This window comes from Gopherus evgoodei, chromosome 2, assembly GCF_007399415.2.
Source record: "Gopherus evgoodei ecotype Sinaloan lineage chromosome 2, rGopEvg1_v1.p, whole genome shotgun sequence".
In the NCBI taxonomy this organism is placed as follows: domain Eukaryota; kingdom Metazoa; phylum Chordata; order Testudines; family Testudinidae; genus Gopherus; species Gopherus evgoodei.
The window spans coordinates 295,814,225-295,836,591 of NC_044323.1; the positions used below are offsets into that span (position 1 = coordinate 295,814,225).

At 46.1% G+C, this 22,367-nt stretch overlaps 1 protein-coding gene across 3 annotated transcripts in view; it reads left to right on the forward strand.

The window, feature by feature from the left end:
• LOC115647192 (cysteine and histidine-rich protein 1-A) overlaps positions 1-22,367 on the forward strand; it is a 44,422-nt gene that overhangs the window by 14,227 nt on the left and 7,828 nt on the right. For 2 of the 3 annotated variants that reach the window (XM_030553988.1, XM_030553987.1), the window contains exons 2-3: positions 16,373-16,611; positions 18,833-19,044. In XM_030553988.1, the coding sequence (XP_030409848.1) occupies positions 16,391-16,611; positions 18,833-19,044 (433 nt within the window). In that variant the 5' untranslated portion in view covers positions 16,373-16,390. Of the gene's footprint in view, positions 1-16,369; positions 16,612-18,832; positions 19,045-22,367 lie in introns of all 3 variants that reach the window. The other variant, XM_030553989.1, reaches the window with a different exon arrangement.

The window sequence follows — 22,367 nt, forward strand, 5'->3', positions numbered from 1 at the left end:
GGGGCAAAACATTGCTGTTACCTGGTGTACTTATCTGGCCATCTGCCTCTAAGGTGCACCTAGGGATCATGGTGCACCATGATCCCTGTTTAATGAAGTGACCTACTGTGTTCCCCACCCTTCCCCTTAATTGCCTCCTTCTTTACTAAACTAACACTCCCCTCTCTCCTAAGTAGGTGTGAAGGATAATGGATTCTAAGTAAGCAAGGGCAGGTAGTGCTGAATTGAAATTGCTTTGATCACATTCCCTGGTATTCCAAGGGATTGCTGGGATGTGGCTGTGACCAACTCCTCTTGTTTTAAATTGTAGTCCTGCAGCCTGGACATCCTAGTGCAGGTACAAGGCAGGGGTGATGGCATTCCAGTGTGGGAACCATTTAAAAATATGAGCTGCAGGAAGAGGAAAATCTCACCACTTAATAGTTGCATTGAGTGCTCTAGTCTCAGACCTGCAAGAGGAGGGCCAATACTGACCAGCAGGACCCGAAGTTTGGAAAACTCCTGGAGTGTCAGGGCTAGTGCAGGCAGGAGAACAAGGCCATGATGCATATGGACATGAGGATGATGCCCAGCAAGTACAGATGCGCCCAGTGGGAGTTCTGTAACAAAATGAGATCCTGCTGCTTTGCCCCTGAGGCTATCCAAAGAACCACCTGCCCAAGTGCTGAGTATCAGGGCAGTAGTTCTCAACTTTCTGTACTCGTGACCCTTTTCACACAGCAAGCCTCTGAGTGTGACTCTCCCCCCTCCCCCCTTCCCAAATTAAAAACACTTTTTTATATACATTTGACATCATTATAAATGCTGGAGGCAAAACATGGTTTGGAGTGGAGGCTGACAGCTTGTAACCCCCATCTAATAACCTTGTAATGCCCCATTGAGGGGTACCAACCCCCAGTTTGAGAACCCCTGAATTAGTATAATAGCTATTGCTCTGCCCTTCTAAAGCATCCTCACAACCTCTTCTGCATGAGGAGGAGAAAGAAAAATGTCTGAAAACAAACAACCCTTGGAAGAAGTGCTCTTGCTCTCGCTCTCATGTACGTTAGGCTCTGGTTTTTTTGATAATGAGGCAGTCTGTGAACTTGTCTTTGTGTAATAAACGTTTTTGAAAGCAAATCTTGTACACGTTACACATCACAGTTACTGTTGACTGCCATGACACCACCACTTCAATCCTCTCTCAACTCCCTTGTACTGGAATATAAAGCCCCTATCTGTGAAAAGTACAGCACCTCCATGAACTTTCCCCTACAAATAAGAAAGAACGTTTAATGCTTACAAAAACCCAGTTGCATCTCCCCCACAGAATAAACTGTACTAAAATTATTCACTTCACTGATTCATAGACTCATAGACTCTAGGACTGGAAGGGACCTCGAGAGGTCATCGAGTCCAGTCCCCTGCCCTCATGGCAGGACCAAATACTGTCTGATGTGTGCTTCAGTCCCTCAGGAGTTTAGAAATGTGTTCTAGCACGGGCTGGCTGCTAACAGCTTCATGGGTACCTTTGCCTGCACTGATTAATGCCAGTCCAGCTGCCTTGATACTGAAATCTGCCTGTTGCGCAACATGATACAGGCATCTGGGGTTGTTGCATTAGTTGTGGGACTGCCACGGCAGGTCAGGAGCTCTCTCATTCTGCTTTGTCTCATGAATGCTCCTGCTATCTCCATCTGCTGTGTATACATTGGAGTTGCTGTGTGATAGGGGTGGTGTCCCTACGCATCATGCTAACAGCAAACCCATCAATGTACAATGGGAATTGTCCCCCTGTGCCTACACATGAAAGTTTAGAATCTCTGGTCTGTTGTTAAACTGATGGGTGGGGTTGAGGCTTATGGCTTCCAGCAGGGGCTCCGGCATAGTGGCCACCTTGATATCACACCCCTTCAGCAGTACGCATACTGCCTTGCATGACTCCAACAGTAGTGTTTGCTGGGGTATACTGACTGTGCCAAGGAGTTGGGTGCCCGGTAGCTCAGGGGTTCTCAAACGAGGGGTTGGAACCCCTCATTAGGTTGTGAGGTTATTACGGTGGGGGGGGGGGTCATGAGCTGTCAGCCTCCACCCCAAACCCTGCTTTGCCTCCAGCATTTATGACAGTGTTAAATATATAAAAATGTGTTCTTAATTTATAAGGGAGGTTGCACTCAGAGGCTTGCTATGTGAAAGGGGTCACCGGTACAAACATTTGAAAGCCACTGAGATAGCTGGTGTAGCCAGCTTCCAAGAGCAATCTCCACTCTTCTCTGGGGAGGGGAGCTCTCCTTGTCATGGTCTGCTCTAGCAGTGGGGCCAGGGGGGTTTGCTTCCTCATTGTGAATGCGTACAGCTGTTGGTCCTCATCTCTGCTGTTAAACACCTCAGCCCACTATTTCATGGCGTACGGTCTGGAGCCAACATCGGCTTTGCACCCGCGTCCTCCAAGAAGAGCAGTTGTGTCCCAGCTGTGTTGGAGAGGGTAGGTGCATGGGTGCTGCATACATCTGGCTTGTTCTTGCAGATGCTGCCGGAACTGTCTCCACACCCTTCTTGCAGCTGGAGGTTTCCCCACTGGAGGGCAGGGGCAGTAGTCCAGCTGAGGTGGACCTGGACAGTGGGGCTAGTGGGACACGGGGGGTACTTGAACCCCTGAGAGAGCAGCACAGATGAGGCCTCAGAATGCACCCATCAGGTGTTTCCAAATAACTGTCACAAGCCACCCAGGATCTGCTGGAAGCAGATCACCAGTTGCAGCCTCTCTCCATCTTCAGTGGTTACACCCTTCAGATAACTACATTGGTCAGGTATCCTCTCTCCCCACCTCATCAATTAACTATTGCCCTGGGGATCCTTTGAGGGGGGCGTGAGGCTTTCAGTTCCTATTGAAATTCAGTGATACTTGGGAGCATCTCTTTGGCTTCTGGTTTCAGAATGGTAGCCGTATTAGTCTGTATCAGTAAAAGAAACAAGGAGTCCTTGTGGCATCTTAGAGACTAACAAATGTATTTGAGCATAAGCTTTTGTGGGCTAAAACCCACTTCAGCAGATGCATGGAGTGGAAAATACAGTAGGCAGGTATAAATACACTGCTCGTGAAAAGATGGGAGTTGCCTTTGGTTTCCAGCAGTCCCAGCCATACCTCTGACAGGGCTGTTTCTTAACGAGCCCTGCTTGCACATGAGTTTGCTGTAGTCCTGGGATCTTTAGTCATAGATGCTTGCTGCATAAGGCAGTAGAGCAGTCTACTGCTGGTGGGTAGTTTGGCAGTTTTGGTTAAGGTCTTGTCAGGGAGTGAACAACCGTTTATTTCTGCATTAAATCATGTTGACGGTCCTGTGTCCTCCACAGCCCAGTCAATCTAAGCTTTGCAGTGGAAGGCCAGGAACCATGGCCCTACTGCCAGTTCAGGCCAGCATTCCTGGTGCAAACGTAACATAACAAATGTATTTTGCTCCACATACAAATTTTCAGTAATTGCAGAAACTGTTTGGGGAAGGGAAGCAGCTGGGTGCTTTGAGAGCCCTCTGCTGTCTTATGAAGAGGGTCAATGGGTGGTGGCTTTGGGTGTCCAGAAGTGAGGGAGGTAGGCGTCTGTTTGGGGTGGTGTGGAATACAGTAGGTATTTGAGGTTTTTTTCTTGCTGCTGTTTCTCAGCACTACAATGTATGTTTCCCTTTCCCACAAAGGTGGGTGTGACTTTAAATGTGCTGGGGAGGGGAAGATTTGTTCCTCAGTCCTCACCCTGCTCTCTTTCCAGTAACTAGCCCTTGCCCCATCACTGCACTTAGCAATGGATAAATATGTTAGGCTGATGTTTATCCTAAAGTGCTCTAGCCAGGGCTAACACATGCCCTTTGTCATAGCAGTTCTAGGCTGTCTGCAGACCCACGCAGCTATAACATGAGTTTAAATCTGGTTTACTTCAAGGCTTGTTTTCCCCACCCAAAAGGACTAGAAACTCTCTTACAAAACTAGACGCATAGTTGCTGTAGTTTAATTAGGCAGCATGTATTTAAAAGAGGAGTGATGTGGCTATTTTTGCAGCCAATAATCACATCATTCATGGAGCTGTGGTCATGTTTGACTCAAAGTGCTTGTGTACCTAGATTCTGGCTTCTCCTCCCTGTCTTGTGGCTTCACTGTTACTATAAATTGTGCAGCTGCTGACCTCTGTTGAGTTTCTTGCCGTGGTACACTGCATAATGAACAGTGCTGGGTCGCTGAGCTCCAGCATGCTTGCCTTTCCCACAACTGTAACAAAAAACAAGTCAAACTTTCTGAGGTTTGCTGAAGCTTTCCAGGCTTTCTGGAAACTCATCTGAGCCTTGTAGTGCCGCCCCTTCTGCAGAGCGCTGCCCCTGGTTGGTAGATGTTCGACTTTAGCTCTGAACCCTGGGGTGAGTAAAGACCAGTCCTGTGAGAATTATCAAACTCCTTGTGAAGGTTTGCAGGCTGCTCCACAATTCCCAATATTTTTGAGATGCCAGTGGAGGGCTAGCTCCTGCCTTGAGCTCCTCGCATTCTTCTGTCACAGCTGTTGGTGTGGAAGGAATGAAAAGTATGTCGCACACTGGGATTAGCAGGAATGTCACAGTTTCACAGGTTTTAAGCCTTCTCCTGGAAAGTGGAAGAGAAGCTTCCCCTGACTTGATCAGCTGATATGAGCACAGGATGGGGATAGGCTCTGGGTGTGGAATCTGAAGCTGCCCTTCTGGGTTCATAGCTAGAGCTTATCTTCTGAATCAGTCCAAATGAGCCATGTACACGTGCTCAACAACTGGCATGATCAATGGGAACTGCTTTGTCAGACTCAAATTCCAATTAATATCAAGACTAAATGACTTGGAGGAGAATAGATTTTGCCTGTCTAAAGTGTTCCTGGGCAGCAGCCTTTCTGTGACGCTCCTGCCCAGGGAGACTGGATGTGGGTGTCTGGAGATTGTGGAAAGAGCTAATCATCTTGGAATGCAAGTGTTAGAGTTTGATTCGTTTGCAGACATGCTCGTTGTAAGCCCTTTCCCTTCTCAATAGTGGGCGTTTCAGGAGGGGTGCAGTGTCCAAGTTCTGAGACTGTCTGATATCTGCTCACCATGGTATCTGAGCGCCTGCTTTGCCAAACACCATTCTTGGGATTGGCTGGTTATTCCGAAAGATGGCTTCAGCTTTTGTCCTAAACAGTCAGGCTTGGGCTCAGTCTTCTCTCTTCTGGCTAGGAGTTCCAGACCCCGAAGTCCTGCTGCAGAGACTCCTCTGCCAGAACTGGGCTTACTTCCACAGGGCCTTTCAAATCTACTCCCTCTGTTGCCGCAAGCCCACCCCCCAGCCCATCTGCACAATGATCACACCACCGTGCATGGGGACAGCCTGAGGGCATGGGGGAGGTGTCATAAACAGATAGCTAAGGGTTAATGTCTCTTACACCTGGAAAGAGGTAACCTGAAGCACCTTGACCAGAGGACCAATCAGGAAACCAGACTTTTTCAGGTCTGGGTGGAGGGAAGTTTGTGTCGGAGTTCTTTGTCTTGTGCCTGTCTCTCTCTCGGCTATGGGAGGATTTCTGTCTCTTGCTTTCTAATCTTCTGTTTCCCAGTTGTAAGTACAAAAGATCAGATAGTGATTTATATGTTTTTTTGTATTTTACATGTGTGTAGTTGCTGGAGTGTTTTGAATTGTATTCTTTTTGAATAAGGCTGTTTATTCATATTTCTTTTAAGCAATTGACCCTGTATTTGTCACCTTAATACAGAGAGACCATTTTTATGTATTTTTTTTTCTTTTTACATAAAGCTTTCTCTTTAAGACCTGTTGGAGTTTTTCTTTAGTGGGGAACTCCAGGGAATTGAGTCTGTGCTCACCAGGGAATTGGTGGGAGGAAGAAGTCAGGGGGAAATCTGTGTCTGTTAGATTTACTAGCCTGACTTTGCATACCCTTTAGGTGAAGAGGGAAGTAATTCTGTTTTCCAGGACTGGGAACGGGGAGAGTGGAGTCCCTCTGTTTAGATTCGCGGAGCTTGCTTCTGTGTCTCTCTCCAGGAACCTAGGGAGGGAACACCTGGAAGGGAGAAGGGGGGGGAAATGGTTTATTCCCCTTTGTTATAAGACTCAAGGAATTTGGGTCTTGGGGTCCCCAGGGAAGGTTTTTGGGGGGACCAGAGTGCCCCAAAATACTCTAATTTTTTGGGTGGTGGCAGCTTTACCAGGTCCAAGCTGGTAACTAAGCTTGGAGGTTTTCATGCTAACCCCCATATTTTGGACGCTAAGGTCCAAATCTGGGACTAGGTTATGATAGGAGGTTCCAAGAGGATTCTTTGGGAATCATACCTCTTACCATGCATATGGATCATTAGGTCTCTCCCTATGTCCTGCTGTGGAAATTGAGGCCAACCGGTTGTGCAGCATAGCTACCGATATCTCAAAAACTTCTTACAAAGTGTTCAGGTTCTTGTACTGTGCCTGTTGCCATGTATGTAAGCGGTATGGAAAACCCTTTTGGATGGGGTTGAGGGTAATCTTTACGGTTTATCCTTGTTGGAGCAGGTCTGAGTGACTGGCTTCTCTCTGTTTACATTGGCTCCACTAGCAGGTCCAGCAGGATCCTTACTCAGAGCATTTGGGATATACATAGGGTTATTCTCTGTCTTTGATCTTCTCCATTTGTGAGATGTGTGTGTGGAAGAGTTCTGATACATTCACAGGGTTCTGTTCTTGGGGATCAATCTTCCACACAGGCGTAGCTGTTCTGTCTTTATTTCCTGACAACTTTTAATCAGAAGTCACAGACAGAAGAGTGATGCCAGCTAGAGCAAAGGCGTGCCGAGCAGTATCCTGTTTCTCAGCCTGTGAATGCTGCACTGTAGAATTCCTAGTGGATTAGAGTAACCACATTTCTGGTTCCACTCAGACTCCATTCACTGAGATCATGTGAGCGGTTATAGGTCATGATGCTACATGCTTTTCAGGAAAGCAGGAAGCTGGATTATGCTACACAATCCTGTCTCTGAACACAGTGGAGCTGCAGAGACTTGTGAAACATGTTTTTCTGTATTAGTGAACCCAAAAGTGGCTTGCAAAAAATAGTGTTTTTTCCCCATCTCTGATTTATGACATGTAAGGCCTGATGAGGTCACCTTTTTAGGAATGTAGGAGTTGCCAGACTGCATGAGATCCGAGGTCATCTAGTCCAGTATGTATCTGTGACAGTGGCTAGTATCAGATGCTTCAGAGGAAGGAGCAAGTAACTTCCCATGAGACAGGTGTAGGATAACTTGCTCCCCACATTGGGTCTTGTCCTAATCCCTAATAGTTACAGATCCATTTCGGTGTGTGTTTTAATCTCTTCCAAAATGTGGAAGCTTTAACTCTTATTACTCTGGATACTTGTGTTATGCGTATGACTATCCACTCCCTTTTGAACTTTGCTAAGTTCTTGGCCCTATCTTGTACAATGAGTTTTTATGGGTTTTGAATTTCCCATCTTTTAAAAAAAATTGTTGAATGTCCTCTTATTCTTGTGTTTGAGATGGGGACCATCAGCTCTTGGTTCTACCCGCTAGACCAGGAATTCTCAACCTTTTTCTCTCTGGGGCCCCTCCAACATGCTATAAAAACTCCATGGCCCCCATGTGCCACAACAACTGTTTCTGTGCATATAAAAGCCAGAGCCGGAATCAGGGGGTAGCAAGCAGGGCAGTTGCCCAGAGGCCCATGCCACAGGGAGCCCCATGAAGCTAAGCTGCTCAGGCTTTGGCTTCAGCCCCAGGTGGCGGGGCTCAGGGTGGTGTGGCTTTGGCTTTCTGCTCTGGGCCCCAGTGAGTGTAATGCTGGCCCTGCTTGGTGGATCCCCTGAAACGTGTTTGTGGACCCCCGGGGGCCTTAGATCCCTGGTTGATAACTGCTCCTCCAGACTACTCGTTTTACGTGCTTTTATCACGTCCCCGCTTACTAGTCTCCTTTCAGAGGTGACAGCTACTCTTCATAGGAGAGATTTTCCAGGCCTTTGAACGGTTTTTTTGCTCTTCTCTGAACTCCCTTCAGCTCTGCAATATCCTTTCTGAGATGGCATGACCCATACAGCACACAGTATCTGGACGAGGCCTCACCATTGACTTATATAAAGGCGTTACAACATTATCTTTATTAGACGCAATCCCACTCCTTAGACATGCTAGTATCTTGGGGGGTTTTGAGCTCAGGTCTTCCTTGATGCTCAGGTTCCTTTCCTGAGCTGGTTGATAGGTTAGAACCCTGGATGGTGTGTGAGTAGTTTCATTTTTTTCCCTCCAATGTGCCTTACTTAGCGTTATTAATATTAGACTCTTTCACGTTATGTTGTGCTTTCACCTATCTTGGTTCGCTTTCTCTGAAGCTTGGCATGGTCCTTTTCTAGTCTTTTTGTTTTTGTTTTTGTTTTTTGACAGTTGAAGCTGTTTTATTTACACACAACGGATTCACACTCAGTACTATACAGCCCCCCCCCTTTGTACACAGCCCCCCGGACACACAACACAGCATCTGCTGGGGGTGCCCCCTCCCCTCTCCTGCCCCCCTGGGGCAGTACCCCCCCCCCAGCCAATCACAGCACAGTGCAGCACCGCCCCTCCCTCCCCAATGGTGGGCATTACCTGTCCCTCCCCCGAACACACATTAATTAATGTTCAGTAATGTCCCCATGCAAAGTTAGGAGGCGGTGCTCATCTCTATGGAAACAGTGCAGCAAGATCCCGCCCCTTCATGGCAGTCGAGTGGTCCGGGGGGGGGGTCTCCATAGCAACCTTGAGGTGAAGCCCCACCCCTGCTTTAGGGGGACCAGGTTTGGTATGGGTCTCCATAGAAACAGTGTCAGGGAGCCCCCTCCTCAGTTAGGCCATAGAACTGATCCTGCAAGGCCCCGCCTTGCTGCTGGTTTCCATGGGAATGATGGTGCAAGCCCTGCCCCTTGCTGCAATGGGGTTTGTGGGGCAGGGTCAGTCCCAGCCATTGTCCTTGATCACGTGGCTCCGCTCAATGATGTGTTTCCCCTCCTTGTGTTAGACGTGTCAGCACTTCGCTTCGGCTTCCCTGGTTTTGCTGGCAGACTACAGAATTGGAATGAGGGTTATTACAAGGTGAGACTGAACTCAAGGTAATGGGAAAAGAATTAGGTTTTTTAGTCAAGCCGCTTACAAAACAGTTACAAAACAAAACAAAAAAACAATCCCGGAAAGAAGAACTCTGCGAATGATCCAAACCCCCCTTCCCTTGTGAGTGCTGAGAAAACGTCCACCAACATTCTGCTGAAAGAGTGTTTAGAGCAGGGTGGGAAAAAATCATTGATTTTAAAAATTCAGATTTTTTAAAAAAATTGAAATTAGATTTTCTGATTGTTTAAATTCTAAGGTTTTTTCCTTTAAAAAACCAAAGGTGTTTAAACTGAAATCTGAATTTAATTAAAAATACATTAAGGCCCTAATTTATTATAATTCTTAAAACGGTTAAATAAATGGACATGCTCAATACATGGACCTCTATCAAAAACTTTGCGTTAAAGGCTGCTTTTCTATATAAAGAGAGAATGGGGGAAAAACATGTAACTTTTGAAGTCAGTCTTTATAAATATAGCACATCAGGTCATGTACTACATTAAGAGTTTGTTTTGTTTAACAAAATTAAATTGTATGCTGTTTTTTGTGTTTGTTTAAATTCTAGTTACCATCCCACTGCAGCTTGACACAAGCCATGAGCAAAAAGTTAATTATCTAGTTAATAAGCAATGTCTATTTCACTATTTTCTAACAGACTAAAATGTACAATTAGTTAATAAGAATCTGAAAATATTAAGCTATAAAATTGCTTAAATAAATATATATTGTTCTAATGTACCCTCCTAGTAATAAAAAGATGTACCTAATCTAGTGTTAACGCTCTATTTAGTTGTAATTCAACATGGTTTAACAGTTATATTAACCAGTGAGAATGCATCTTTCTTAAGAAAATAACTGAAGTACAAATGGAAAAATTGATTAAAATGGATGATTTAAATGGAGGCTTTCCACTTGGTGATTAAATCATGATTTAAATTGCTTATTAAAGCACCTTGATTTAAGTCAGTCTGCCGTGATTTGACGGATTAGAGAAAATGGTGACTCCTAATATTTCTAATGTAAGAAACAACAGAAAAATTTCAGTGTTAGCCCTTTATCTACCACACAGGAGCAAAAAGGTCACAGGCACAACTTATATTTATGGGTCACTTTTACATCAGAACGAGTGCCTAGAAGCACCTTGCTGAAACAGAGGCCAGTACATTAAGGAGATGAGGTTCGGCATGTTAAGACTTGATGCAAAACTGACTAGCTATTGAGCAGGGCTCGGATAGTAGATTGGTTCCCATTTGATGCAGAGAAAGATGAATTTGTGCAGTTTTTAGCCCCAGTGGAAATATGGGGGCTTTGGCTGGAAACGTTTTGTGTTCCCTTATTTGTGTTGCAAATGACAAGTTTTGGCATGTACTTCCTCAGTTCCTGTGGACGGTAGTTTTAGAACATTTGCCATAGTTACGCCCTTATGTTTTCTGGAACGTGGGCCATTGCTTGAGAAGCGTCTTTGCTGCCGTTAGTGTAGAACAAGCCAGCAGCATGTTGTAGTGAGCAGAGTCCACAGGAAAAAGTACCTGTTTCCTAGAAAGTTGGGGGAAAGAGGAAAAATGACCCTGAAAGGTAAATCTGTAACTAAACTTTGCGTAGAAACATTGTGACTTCCTCATCAGCACCTGGAGAGGCCTCATCTGAGAGTCCATATACTCTAGACCTGGACTAGCCAGAGGCAGACAAATGGGTTTAGAATTTGGTCACTCGGTGTCGTTGGTTGTGGCGCTCATCTTTCCAAGGGCAATGATACAAAACACAGGGTGGGGCAGGTTTTAATAACGCCCTGGTTGCTGGAAATTGGGATGCTTTGCTGAGGAGGGAGGAGTAGCTAAACCATCAGTTTCTGCAGCTGCATACATCACAGCTTTAAATGAGCCTGGATAATGAAATTGCACAGTAATAACTGTCTGTTTGATTGTGCCATTGTTCCCCTGCATTAATGTTTTCTGATGGAGGCAGCTGAAGATTGAAACTCACAAAGACTAGTGAATTTCATATTGTTTATACCACAAGGAAACTACTTGTGGGCAGGAACTCAGCACTAGCTCTCAGGCTATGCAAGGCTTCCAGTGCTACTGGTAATCTGATCATTTACAAGCATGTTAAAACAGGCTTCTTCACCTCACCACCCCAAACCAATTATCTGGGAGTCATTCTCTCTTCCCTGGCTAGGGGTGGGCGGTAAGTAAGGGTTACTCTGCCACAGGCAATTAAACTACAAACCTGCCGAATCCAAGCACCCACGGCCTGGCTGGAATGCAATCAGATGTGTCTGCTTTAAAGTAAGCACCAGACACCCTGGAGAAACCAGTTCTGTCTCTTGTGACCTTTGACTTGCTAGTTTCCGACCTGGTTTGCACAGGGGGAATAGAATCAGGGCTGTGTCAGCTGATGGTTCTCGGAGCTCCAGAGTCTGTTAGCTGCAGTGCTACCCAAAAGGATGGTCTTTCTCTTCTGCTGATGGGCTGCTTGCTCGGACCTCATTTCGGTCTCATTCCCCTTGCCCTTCGTGGGTCCCCTCCATCCTTCCCTGGCCTCAGTGCCCACTCGTCCTCCCTTTGTGGTGTTTGCCGTTCAGCTGACCCCTTTGTGTATTCCCTTCTCTCCCAACCCCCCGTGAAACACTTAATATAATAAAGAGAAATAAAGGAGGACAAACTAAGCCCACTCATCTTTATATAAAAATAAATCATGGCAGTAACATCCCATTGATCTGTCACTCGGTTCCCTTTGCTTGTAAATTACACCCGTTTTTGACTCCACATCTGTCTTGTGTATTTTGATTAGGAACAATTTTTTATTCTGTCTGTGCAGTGCCCAGCGCACTGAGGCCCTGATTTCTGTTGGGGCCTCCAGGTGCCTGTCAGATAATAAATAACACATAAGAGCAAGGGGTAGGTGAGAACCTACTCTGGACACTGCTTGACATCCTACCTAACCGTAACACTGGGCACCGAAGGCCTGTCTACAATAATTTTCCATGTAAAATCTCTAAGGGAACTTGACTTACGAAGGAAAACAGAATTGTAACATGGCAGCTCTCCAGTAGTGTTGGGGTGGAGGCTGTCTCCCCAGTAGTGCAACAGCTTCTTACTAGCTGGATTTTGTTGTTTTCCAGTGTGTTTTTACACGATGGGTGAATAGTTGCTTTGTAGTAGCTCTTCTGTTGAACTTCTGTACAGGACAGCTCTCTCCACCAGAGCTTTCAGCCTTCCGAGTACTAGCCACGGGTCAGTTGAACACAACTCTGCTACTCTGAGGAATTTTACACTGGGACTTGCACTAATAAATTTTTTTCTAAATCTCAGTGGTCAGGGTCGAATACGATTGCGCCCTGGCTAGATACAATTATGTTATTCCCTCCTCAGTTTTCTGAGGATCACTGCATGTGAGAGGCTTTAGTCTCTCTAATTGTCTTGGGCTTGGTAAAACTTCATTTTTTACAAAAAAGCTTTTACACGTAAGACAAAGAGGAAGGAAAGAACCAGCAGGAACTTGCAAATAAAAGTCCAGTTATGGACAGAAGCACGTTAGACTCTGTAGCCAAACATAAAACCAGCTGTGGAATCCTAGAGCCTGCCTAGAGGGAATGTTGGTGCCTTGTTGTTTCATGAATATGGATCACCTCCAGCTATTTGACTTTGGAAGTGACACAATGGCTCAAACATATGTGTTTTAAGATGACAGTATTTTTTACTTTACTTGTCTCTCAGAAAGGTGCTGTCTGTATTGGTTCCTGCTAATCTTTTTACTAGTGCTTATTTCAGTCCTGTGGTTCGGCCTGAAATTCACATCTCTAGCAAAGGACCAGCAAAGAGGAAGTATAGGTCTTGCTACTGCAAGCCATGCTGGTGATATTTCTCTGAAAATGGATCAAATTAATTATACGCTTGTTCAGGGAAAGGTGACTTGCATGGAAACTCTTAGGCACCCTCTTCTCCTGCAGCTTTCCCATGTCGAGTACACAGCACCAGTTTGATTTCCAGAATAGCCTGGCAAAAATGAAATAGCCAATTGGATTTGCTGCTACATAGCACAATGCCACATCTTAGATGTGACGGGTTCGGTCACAGAGACCCCCTTGGCACTGTCACTTGATGTGCTGAAATTACCTCTGAGCCAGTTTTCCCTGCGAGCTTGGGACTTCCAGAACCCTGCCTTGTTGAGCCAGACACGCTGTCCTGCTGCAGCAGAGACCCAGGATCTGGTCCACGCCCCCAAAGCTGCAGACTTAACTGAAGACAGCTCAGCAGGTTACCTTTCTCGAGCACCCAGACACCCGGTTCTCAATGGGATCCAAACTCCAAATAAATCTGTTTTACTCTGTATAAAGCTAATACAGGGTAAATTCATAAACTGTTCATCCTCTATAACACTGATAGAGAGAGATGCACAGCTGTTTGCTCCCCCAGGTATTAATCACTTACTCTGGGTTTATTAATAAACAGAAGTGATTTTATTAAGTATAAAAAGTAGGATTTAAGTGGTTTCAAGTAATAACAGACAGAACAAAGTAAGTCATCAAGCAAAAACACACAAGTCTGAGCCTAATACATTAAGAAACTGATTACAGGTAAATCTCACCCTCAGAGATATTCCAATAAGCTTCTTTCACAGACTAGATTCCTTCCTAGTCTGGGCCCAATCCTTTCCCCTGGTGCAGTCCTTGTCAGTTCCCGCAGACATCTCAAGTGGTAAGCAAGGGTTTTCTCATGACTGGCAGCCTCCTTTGTCCTGCTCCCCTCCCCGCCCCTTATAGCTTTGGCACAGGGTGGGAATCATTTGTGTCTCTGGGTCCCCACCCCTCTTTCAAATGGAAAAGTACCAGATTTAAGATGGATTCCAGTATTAGGTGACATGGTCACATATCACTGTTAAGACCCCTAGTCTCCATTCTTCCTGGGTTGGCCCACACCTACACAGGAAGGCTTGCAGGTAAATAAACCAGTTACAACCAATTGTCCTAGTCAATGGGAGCCATCAAGATTCTAAACCACCATTAGTGGCCTACACTTTGCATAATTACAACAAGACCTCAGAGTTATACTTTATATTTCTAGCTTCAGATACAAGAAGGATACATGCCTACAAATAGGAGGAATATATTCAGTGGGTTAGAACCTTTATTATGATACCTTACAAGAGACCTTTTGCATAATGTGTATTCCAGTTACGTCATATTCACATTCCTAAGCATATTTCCATAAACCATATGGAGTGCAACGTCACACTAGTATAAACACTTGTGTGAAAATGTGGAAACTGCTCTCTTCAGAGACTCAATAATTGGAGGTTGAACCCAGGCTTCCTCGGGATAGGCTGTCCTTCCTGGGCAGGGATAGATGGTGTGTTACGACGTATTGTTATCCCGTTCTAACTAACGTGTTCTAACTTTCCAAGTGCTGCAGGCTGAGGTGAAAACTAGGCTCCCCCTATGGTTCACCTTGCCCAGCTAACATGTTGACATACAATTTTCTTTTGGTTGTTTGGTGGTAATTGACGTGTTCTTCTGGACATCATAGGACTCACTGGTGGAAATCTGGCTTGCGCTAGACCAAACAATGCAGCTGTATGGCCCTCATGCCTTGGGGCATAAGTTTAGCGCTAAATGAGGTCGAGAAGACATGTCCTCCCATTGTGCAGAATTGCACAAATAGGTGGGGTGTGATTCTGCTTTTGGGATGTTGCCATCACCCATCGAGGATAAAGGGCCTAGTGTGATTGGCCAAGGGATGTCTCCTTGACTTCAGGGGTAGAAGCCTGTGTGGTTTTATTTGTGATGTAAGGACCAGTATTCTTCCGGTGCTGTGTGTGATTTGTATAGTAACTGTTGCAGCGCATGGCTCAATCTGTGGGTTTCACTTTCCTAGTCACGTGGGAAAGGGACAGTTTATCGGAAGCTCTCTGGCTGGGTTCAGACTCAAGAAACTTTATTTTCCAAAACACTTTTTGTGAAGGTGTTGAAAACAGTTTCATCCTGTCTATGCAAGCAGTTAAATTGTTGTCAGCATCAGTCCAAGGAAACCAATAGTTAACTGAGCTAGGGCTGAAAACAGCTGTCTCCTGGCGTAGCAGGGCTCCAGCTTGTTGGAAAGTACGTGAACCGAAACTTGACAGTGCTCAGGAGCGTGGTTTAGTCCACAGCTGACAGGCTTCATTCAGTAGACAAGCTGTCCAGAGCTTTCCTCTGTCTTACAAGGCTCGTACATTGCTGCGAGTTAAGCTTGTGTTACAGAGGTTGGTTGGGAATGGCATATGCCTGGCTTCCATTCAGTCTGCATTTGAGTAAAGCTGTCTGTTCTGAAATGAGCTGTCGTCCTTTTGCTGTGCCAGAGGAGAACGCAGGCCTTCCTCGAGGCTGGGGGTGTCACCTGCAAGGCTGTTACAAAGCAGTCGGAAAGGGGGAGTGCCATTCACTTTCTGTTGTTGAGCTACAAGAGCAGTGCCAGTGAAAATGGCACTGGCTGGCTGGCCAAATCCTGGGAGCCTGGTGCCTTTTTCAGCATGTTTGGTCTCTGGCTGGTCAGTCCTTTGTTTGTTCCCGGTTTGAAGCTGCGCCATGTTTAAACAAAGCGAAAGTAGTAAGTCTTTCTGCCAGGCCACAGGATTATCTGAGTGGGGGAAAATCCAGCCTTGGCATTTAGCTCCTAACGTGCTATCCTCTGCGGGTAAACAGAGGGGCAGATCCAGGATAATAGCACTACTGACTCAAAAATTCATGTTGTTTAACATCTCCCCCCCTCCTTCCCCATTGGTCGGTTTGAAGCCCAGATGCTGATGAGTCAGAAGTGAACGTCTCCTACTCTCTAGTTTCTGATGGTTGCCAGGGGGACAGTCCAGCATTGTTCTTATCAGCGTGGAAGAGTTTTGACAAGTTTGCAATATGGGCCCCCATCTCTTATTACGGAATTGCTGTTTCTGTGTCTCCCTCAATGTTACAGTGGAACAAACCAGATTCCTTTGCTTTATTTAAAGATTAAACGTTGCGGTGTTAATTTAAGTGGCTAAGTCTGTTTCTGGTTTACCTGACACCTTTCGCACATTTGTGCATTTAAAAAAAATTCTCCTTGTGTTGCTCTCTTGTCTAACATGTCAGTGGACCAGAGAGCAACAGTACCTATGTGTATGCAGCCAAAATTACATCTGTTTATAATCAAAATATAAGGGAGACTAGAGTGCAAGCCTGTCGGTGTCGAGTGAACTTCTGTTAGGTCATTTCCCGCAAGGTCTTTGAAGCTTCATTTCCCTTTCCTTCTTCACAGTGTACTAATGGTCACTTGATGTGCGCTGGCTGTTTTATCCACCTACTAGCAGATGCCCGGCTGAAGGAGGAACAGGCTACGTGCCCCAATTGCCGTTGTGAGATCAGTAAGAGCCTATGCTGTCGAAACCTGGCTGTGGAAAAAGCAGTGAGTGAGCTGCCATCAGAATGTGGCTTCTGCATGCGGCAATTTCCTCGCTCCCTTCTGGAGAGACACCAGAAAGAGGAGTGCCAGGACAGGTAAACAGTCTCACCTTCCATTCAGTGAGGCACGAGATGCTTTCATAACCCTGCAAGGGCAACCCATCTTAGCTCATTGCAGCCTTCTCCTCTGGTTTGGGTGTTAGTGGCTCCTCGCCAGACGGCATTGTCCGAAGCAGAGCAAGAGAGTGTGGTTTAAAATACCTAGCTTAGTTGGAGTGTGAATTTTTTATGGTGCTTGTGAACTGTGATTCCGAACACTAGCAAACAAGACTAACCTGCCGTGTGAGTTTCTGCCAGGCGTGTTAGCGTTGGTGGCAGCAGGTTCAGCTAATGGGTTTGGCAGACTTGCCTCATTCCACACTACAGAAACTGAGTCCCCCTTCAAGAATACGGGGCATCAAGCGAAGCCTCACGTAACCAGTCATGACAGTTCTCTACCTTCTCCTGACCTTCCAGAGACACTAGAGTGGGCAGATTCAGAACACCCCTACTAAATGGTTGGATTGCCCCTCCATAATATTTAAAGGGAACTGAATGACGAATGTAAAAGCAGCACAAGGCAGGAGGAAGGACCCACATGGTCATTGGTCTTCTGCTGGAAAATAGCCTTCCAAAGCTTGTAAAACAGCAACAACTGCATTTTCCTGATAAATCGTCACTGCTGTAGGTCAGGCCAAAAGGTAGCTGAACTGTTCCTTGCTTACAGCTGAGGCTGTTTTGAGATTTCTCGCTTTCTTCCCAGTTCAGTGAAGGGCATCTCCTCTGGGTGCGTGGCAAGGTGGGGAGGGGGATTTCTTTGCCATAAAGAGTGGCGTTTACTCCAGTCTTACAGACCATCTTCCTTAAGAACATGGTGGGCTAAACACACTGAATGTAGGTAACCCTGAACTGACAGATGTTACAAAACCCCAGGGAGGACAGAAAAATGGAGAGGCAGAGAGTAGGAACATGGGCAGCAAGTGTAATGAGATTCCATTTGTGAAAAATACATCAGAACAATAATACCCCAACAGTGAGATGTGGTAGGCTGCAGAATAGTCTTCAAACGAGATGCTGTGGGAGCTCTATCACTGAGGCATCTGAAACAAGGAAACGGTGTGCGCTGGCCCCATGACGTGGGGCTGGAGTAAAACAGGCTCCCTCTTCTCATGTTTGTTGTTTGTAAGGTGCAGGTCATGCTAGGTGAGACAAGAAAGTGAAGCATGTGGCTGGCTTGGCTGCAAGTAGCTTTACTTCCCTAGAGGTGTAAAGCGGCACTGAGACCGCAGAGATTTGCACCTGATTCCTTTCTATCGCTCCTGTCTCGCAGCCTTCCCAGCAGCATATGGGCAGAGGCAGCGTCCTAGCCTGTTGCATGCACCCTCCATCCCTTCCTTATCTTGTGTAGTTCTGAGCAGCCAAAAGCCTGCGGGATGCTTCTCTCAGGCAGAGTCCACTAGCCCAGAGAGCACTGGCTAGACTGCAGCATGTCAGCTGGGGCAGAAGCTCCGGTTACCCAGCGCTGTTGGGAATTCAGACTTACTGTCCTGCCTGTCCACATGAGCGCTTCAGCTGTACTGTCTAGTACTGCGATCTAGTGAAATCTAATAAACCAGCCGGGGTTGAGTGTCAGGATTTGGCTGGGAGGCCCGTGGCAGGAAGCCACGTGCGTGCCCTCTCCATTTCAAATTCAGTCCGAAAGGCACCTCCCGTCACTTCAGTTGTACGTTCTGTACTTTACACGAGTGCTTTTAAAAGGGAGTGTTGCTGGTATGGGATAGTTGCTACTTTACTGCTCCCCAGAGGGTGCTGCATTTCAGTGGTGGGTGAAGAGAGCCCTGCAAACAGTCCATAGAGTTCTTTGGCATCTCATAAAATGACAGGTGCTCAGTAAATCTTGGTGAAAATTTATACTGCAGTAGCACCCAGAGGCCTCACTGAGTCAGGTGCTGTACAAGTGACACACTAATGCCACCCCAGATTAGGGTTACTAACACCATTGCTGCAACCAGCTGGTTAGTTGGAGCATTAATGACTGCAGCCAAACATGCTGGCTTGCAAAAGTCTAGGCCTCTTTGGCACGGATGAAGGTTCTGGGATGCCGAGGCCCAGAGGTAGCCAGTGATGTCGTTACTGTTCCACCAGGTTGGTTGGGTTTTGCTTTCGGAGGCTGTATCCTGTTCAGACAATAAATCATCTCATTCCTGGAGTGTCATTTGCCGTTGGTGCATCTCACTCCGTGGTGCAAGTACTCCTGTTTGTACTCTCTTTGTAACAGGGTGACTCAGTGCAGGTACAAGCGGATTGGGTGCCCATGGCAGGGTCCATACCATGAGCTGACAGGTCATGAGGCGGAGTGCACTCACCCCACAAAGACTGGGAATGAACTGATGGAGATTCTGGATGAAATGGACCAAACCCATAAAAAAGAAATGCAGCTGTATAACAGCATCTTCAGCCTGCTCAGCTTTGAGAAGATTGGCTATACAGGTAATCCCTCAGCCAGGGCAAACACAGCCTCCTCCCAGTATTTTCAGTGTCTTGCTTTTGGCAGTCATGTTGTTTACGTACTGATGAAGCCTGTTTTTCTTATGCAATGCACAGTGCCGATCTGTAGATCAGAAGAGCCTGGGCTTTGCTGAGCAGACAGTAGCTGCAGTGCATCTGTCCCAGTAGTTCTCTCCAAGAAACCTTTCCTGTCTGCTTGGCAGTTGGGTTAGCTCATGTCTGTGTTCCTTACTTGGTGCTGGGCGGAGATGGATGGGGTAGTCAGACATGTTAAGAGTTGGCGCAGCAGCAGCAGATTTCATTGTCCTGGTGTCAGGTGGGATTTGGATTCAGGAGGCGAATGCAGGATTCCGGGGCCTCGGAACTGGTGAAGACTGGACCTGTTTCATAGATTATGTGCTTGGGCTCTGGACAGTAGCTGACCTCAGGTCTTATGGCACTGCTTCCCTTGATGGCTAGTCCACGGAGCAGCACTTGTGTCGAGTGTGGAGGAAGGCCACTTCCTAGCTGCAGGTAAGGTGCTATAGTTGCATCCACTGGATTGACGAACAAGACCAGAATAATAAGAATAAAAAACCAGTGTTGCCTGTGATGTTTCTTTGTTTTACTGCAAGTGAAAATGAAGTTTGACAGCATCCAGCTAACAGACCCCTTATCTGTCATCTGATACATCCTTCCAGCTGGAGTCCAGTGTATTAATAACTGAAGTGACCCACCCATAAACACTGACCCTACGTGATAGACCTCTCGTTTCCACTGCATAGGAATTACAGCTCCTCACATTCCGTTCTGGTTCCTCTTCTTGGGTCACACACTTAGTGAGCTATTCAGAAAGCTTAATTTATCTTTCACGGGGGTCTCTGTGCTGTTGGTTTTGGATCCATCTCCTGGAGAGAGCTCTTCATAATACGTAGTCATTTCTCATATTTGAGAGTCTCCTGTTCTTGCTTTTCCTTTGGGTAAAGAAAAGCCCCAGTGCAGAGCTATCTATTGTCTGCCTCAAATGGCAGCTTGTGAGGGTGGGGAGGGGGGGAAAAAAGGGATGAAAATCAACTTTGAATTAACACCTTTGACACAACTAACCAATGCAATGAAACACACAGGGAAGCTGGTTACTCTGTTGGCACATTAGTGCTAAAGTCGGGCCCCGAGAATTGCTCTTTAAGATTTGTTTGTGCTTGAGGTACTTGCAGGCAAATAATATGGAAGAGAAACTCTGAAGTGGGTATGGAGGGGGAAGGGTGTGGGTGGGGAAAACACCTCCCTTACCATAAATATTTAGCGGCCACACAGAGGGAAGCGTAGAGGGAAGATCTCCTGGTCTCAGGTGGCTTTCCTCCTCCACTCTGAGGAGCAGTGGATGCTCTGCTGTTCCAGAAGGGAGCTGGAGGCAGAAGCGTCTGATAACCTCGTTCTGTTCAAGGTCTCTGCTTGCCTGTCCCATGTGAGGCAGAAAGGTGATTTTTGTAGTTGCAGTGATAGCCACTCTAGCATCCTGCTGCATTGATTACTTTGCTTTTAAATCTGGAGCTGAGTCCTTAGTGAAACTTACCTAGGCCAGTGTGTGCCAAATGGATTGTGCTAGGAGCTCAGATCATGAAAAATGGAGCAGTCTTGTTAGCTGATCCAGCATTACATCCATTGCTGCCTGCAGATACATGTAAGTAGTTGGTGCTGAGGAGGGGAGCAAAGTTCTGTAGCGCACCATGGTAGCATCTGCACTTTGAGCACAAGACTGAGTTAGAACCATTGCCTCGGGAGTGAGATAGCCCAAGCTCTTCCCTGATGCTGCTTTCCGGGTCCAGTCCCTGTAGGATAAGTTAGCTCCGGCGGGCATCTTTGAGAGCGAGGCAGAGCAGCAGCATTCTGTGCTGCAGAACACTGCTCAGCAGCTCTCCATGGCACTGGAGATAACACCCCATGCCTAAAGCAGTTACAGCCTAGGAAAAATGTCTTCTCTGTGTAGAGATGTGTGTTAGCAATAATAGCTGGACTCTGAGCTCCTTTACTGTAGCATTCTGTAGTAAAATGATGGTGTATGTCAAAGCGCTGAGTTACAAATGCTGTGTAGCTTGAATAACTGCTCACCTCCTTTGTCCAGGTATTGCCTCCTGTGCTTTCCTAATTCTTCTGGAAACTGAAGAATATGTAACCCTGTATGAAATGCACCCAAAGGTTCATTGTACCTGTAGTTATGCTGTGAGCTTCCATGGTTTGTACACTAAAGACTTCACCGAAACTGTGTGCTTGTTCTAAATGATAGATTTGACAAAGTCTGTGTGCTGGCAAAGAGTTTATTGGACTGACAGCGGACTGTGCCTTGAGCGGGGGCTGGATTTCAGATTGTAGAGTGCATTTTCAAAAGTAAATTTGGACCACTTCTACCCAATGTATTGTTGTTTCTTTATGTATTTGAACCTGGAATTTTCTGTACCTTTCAAACCTGAAGGTCTGTGTTTCACGTGCCCTGTTCTCTGGTTTTGCACTGTGGTAATGCATAATTGTGCCTTATTACCTTGATTACAGATTTGTATTCATAATCCCAATAAAAGGTGCTTTGTTATCTGACCTGTATCCTGTCTGCGTGTGATGCTTGTTTTTATGCACTCCAGACCTCAGTTCGGGCATACCTAGGATCAGCTACAGCTTCCCACAACACTGACCTCACTACGTGCTTATTGCCTGTTCCCCCTGCTCTTTCTCCATCAACAGATCACAAAGAAACAAGTGGAAGGGCCCATCCATCTTGCCATTCTTGATGGCATGGTTTATAACTAAATTAATGTCGGTCATTTGCATCAGTCAGACCCACTTAGGCAGCTGACTGATGCTTTGTAATTGTGTGCTGTGTGCACCACCCACCCACCACAAGCTAACATTAGCGAGTCGTTCACCTTGTAACAACAAATTCGGGCTGATACAGGGAAATACTACTTTACACAACAACCAGTTGACTTGTGAGACTCTCTACCACACGATATTACCGAGACTAAGAATTCAGAAAAGGATTAGACACTGATACTCAGAATAGCTACAGTTACACTAAATATGCAAATATCTATGGTATATAAACCCTCAAGCCTCCAGACCGAAACCCATCAGACACTGGGGATTCTTCAGCCTTCCTCACAAGCATCTGATTCTGGCCATTGTCAGGTAGAGGGTGCTAGACTAGATGGGCGACCCAGTTGGCAGTTCCTCTGTTTACAAGGTGGTGTATTCAGAGGATTTGATTAACCTTGTTTGTATTTTATTCTCCCCCCTGTCCTCCCTTCCCCTCCCCTCAATTTTATGCATCTTGAAAA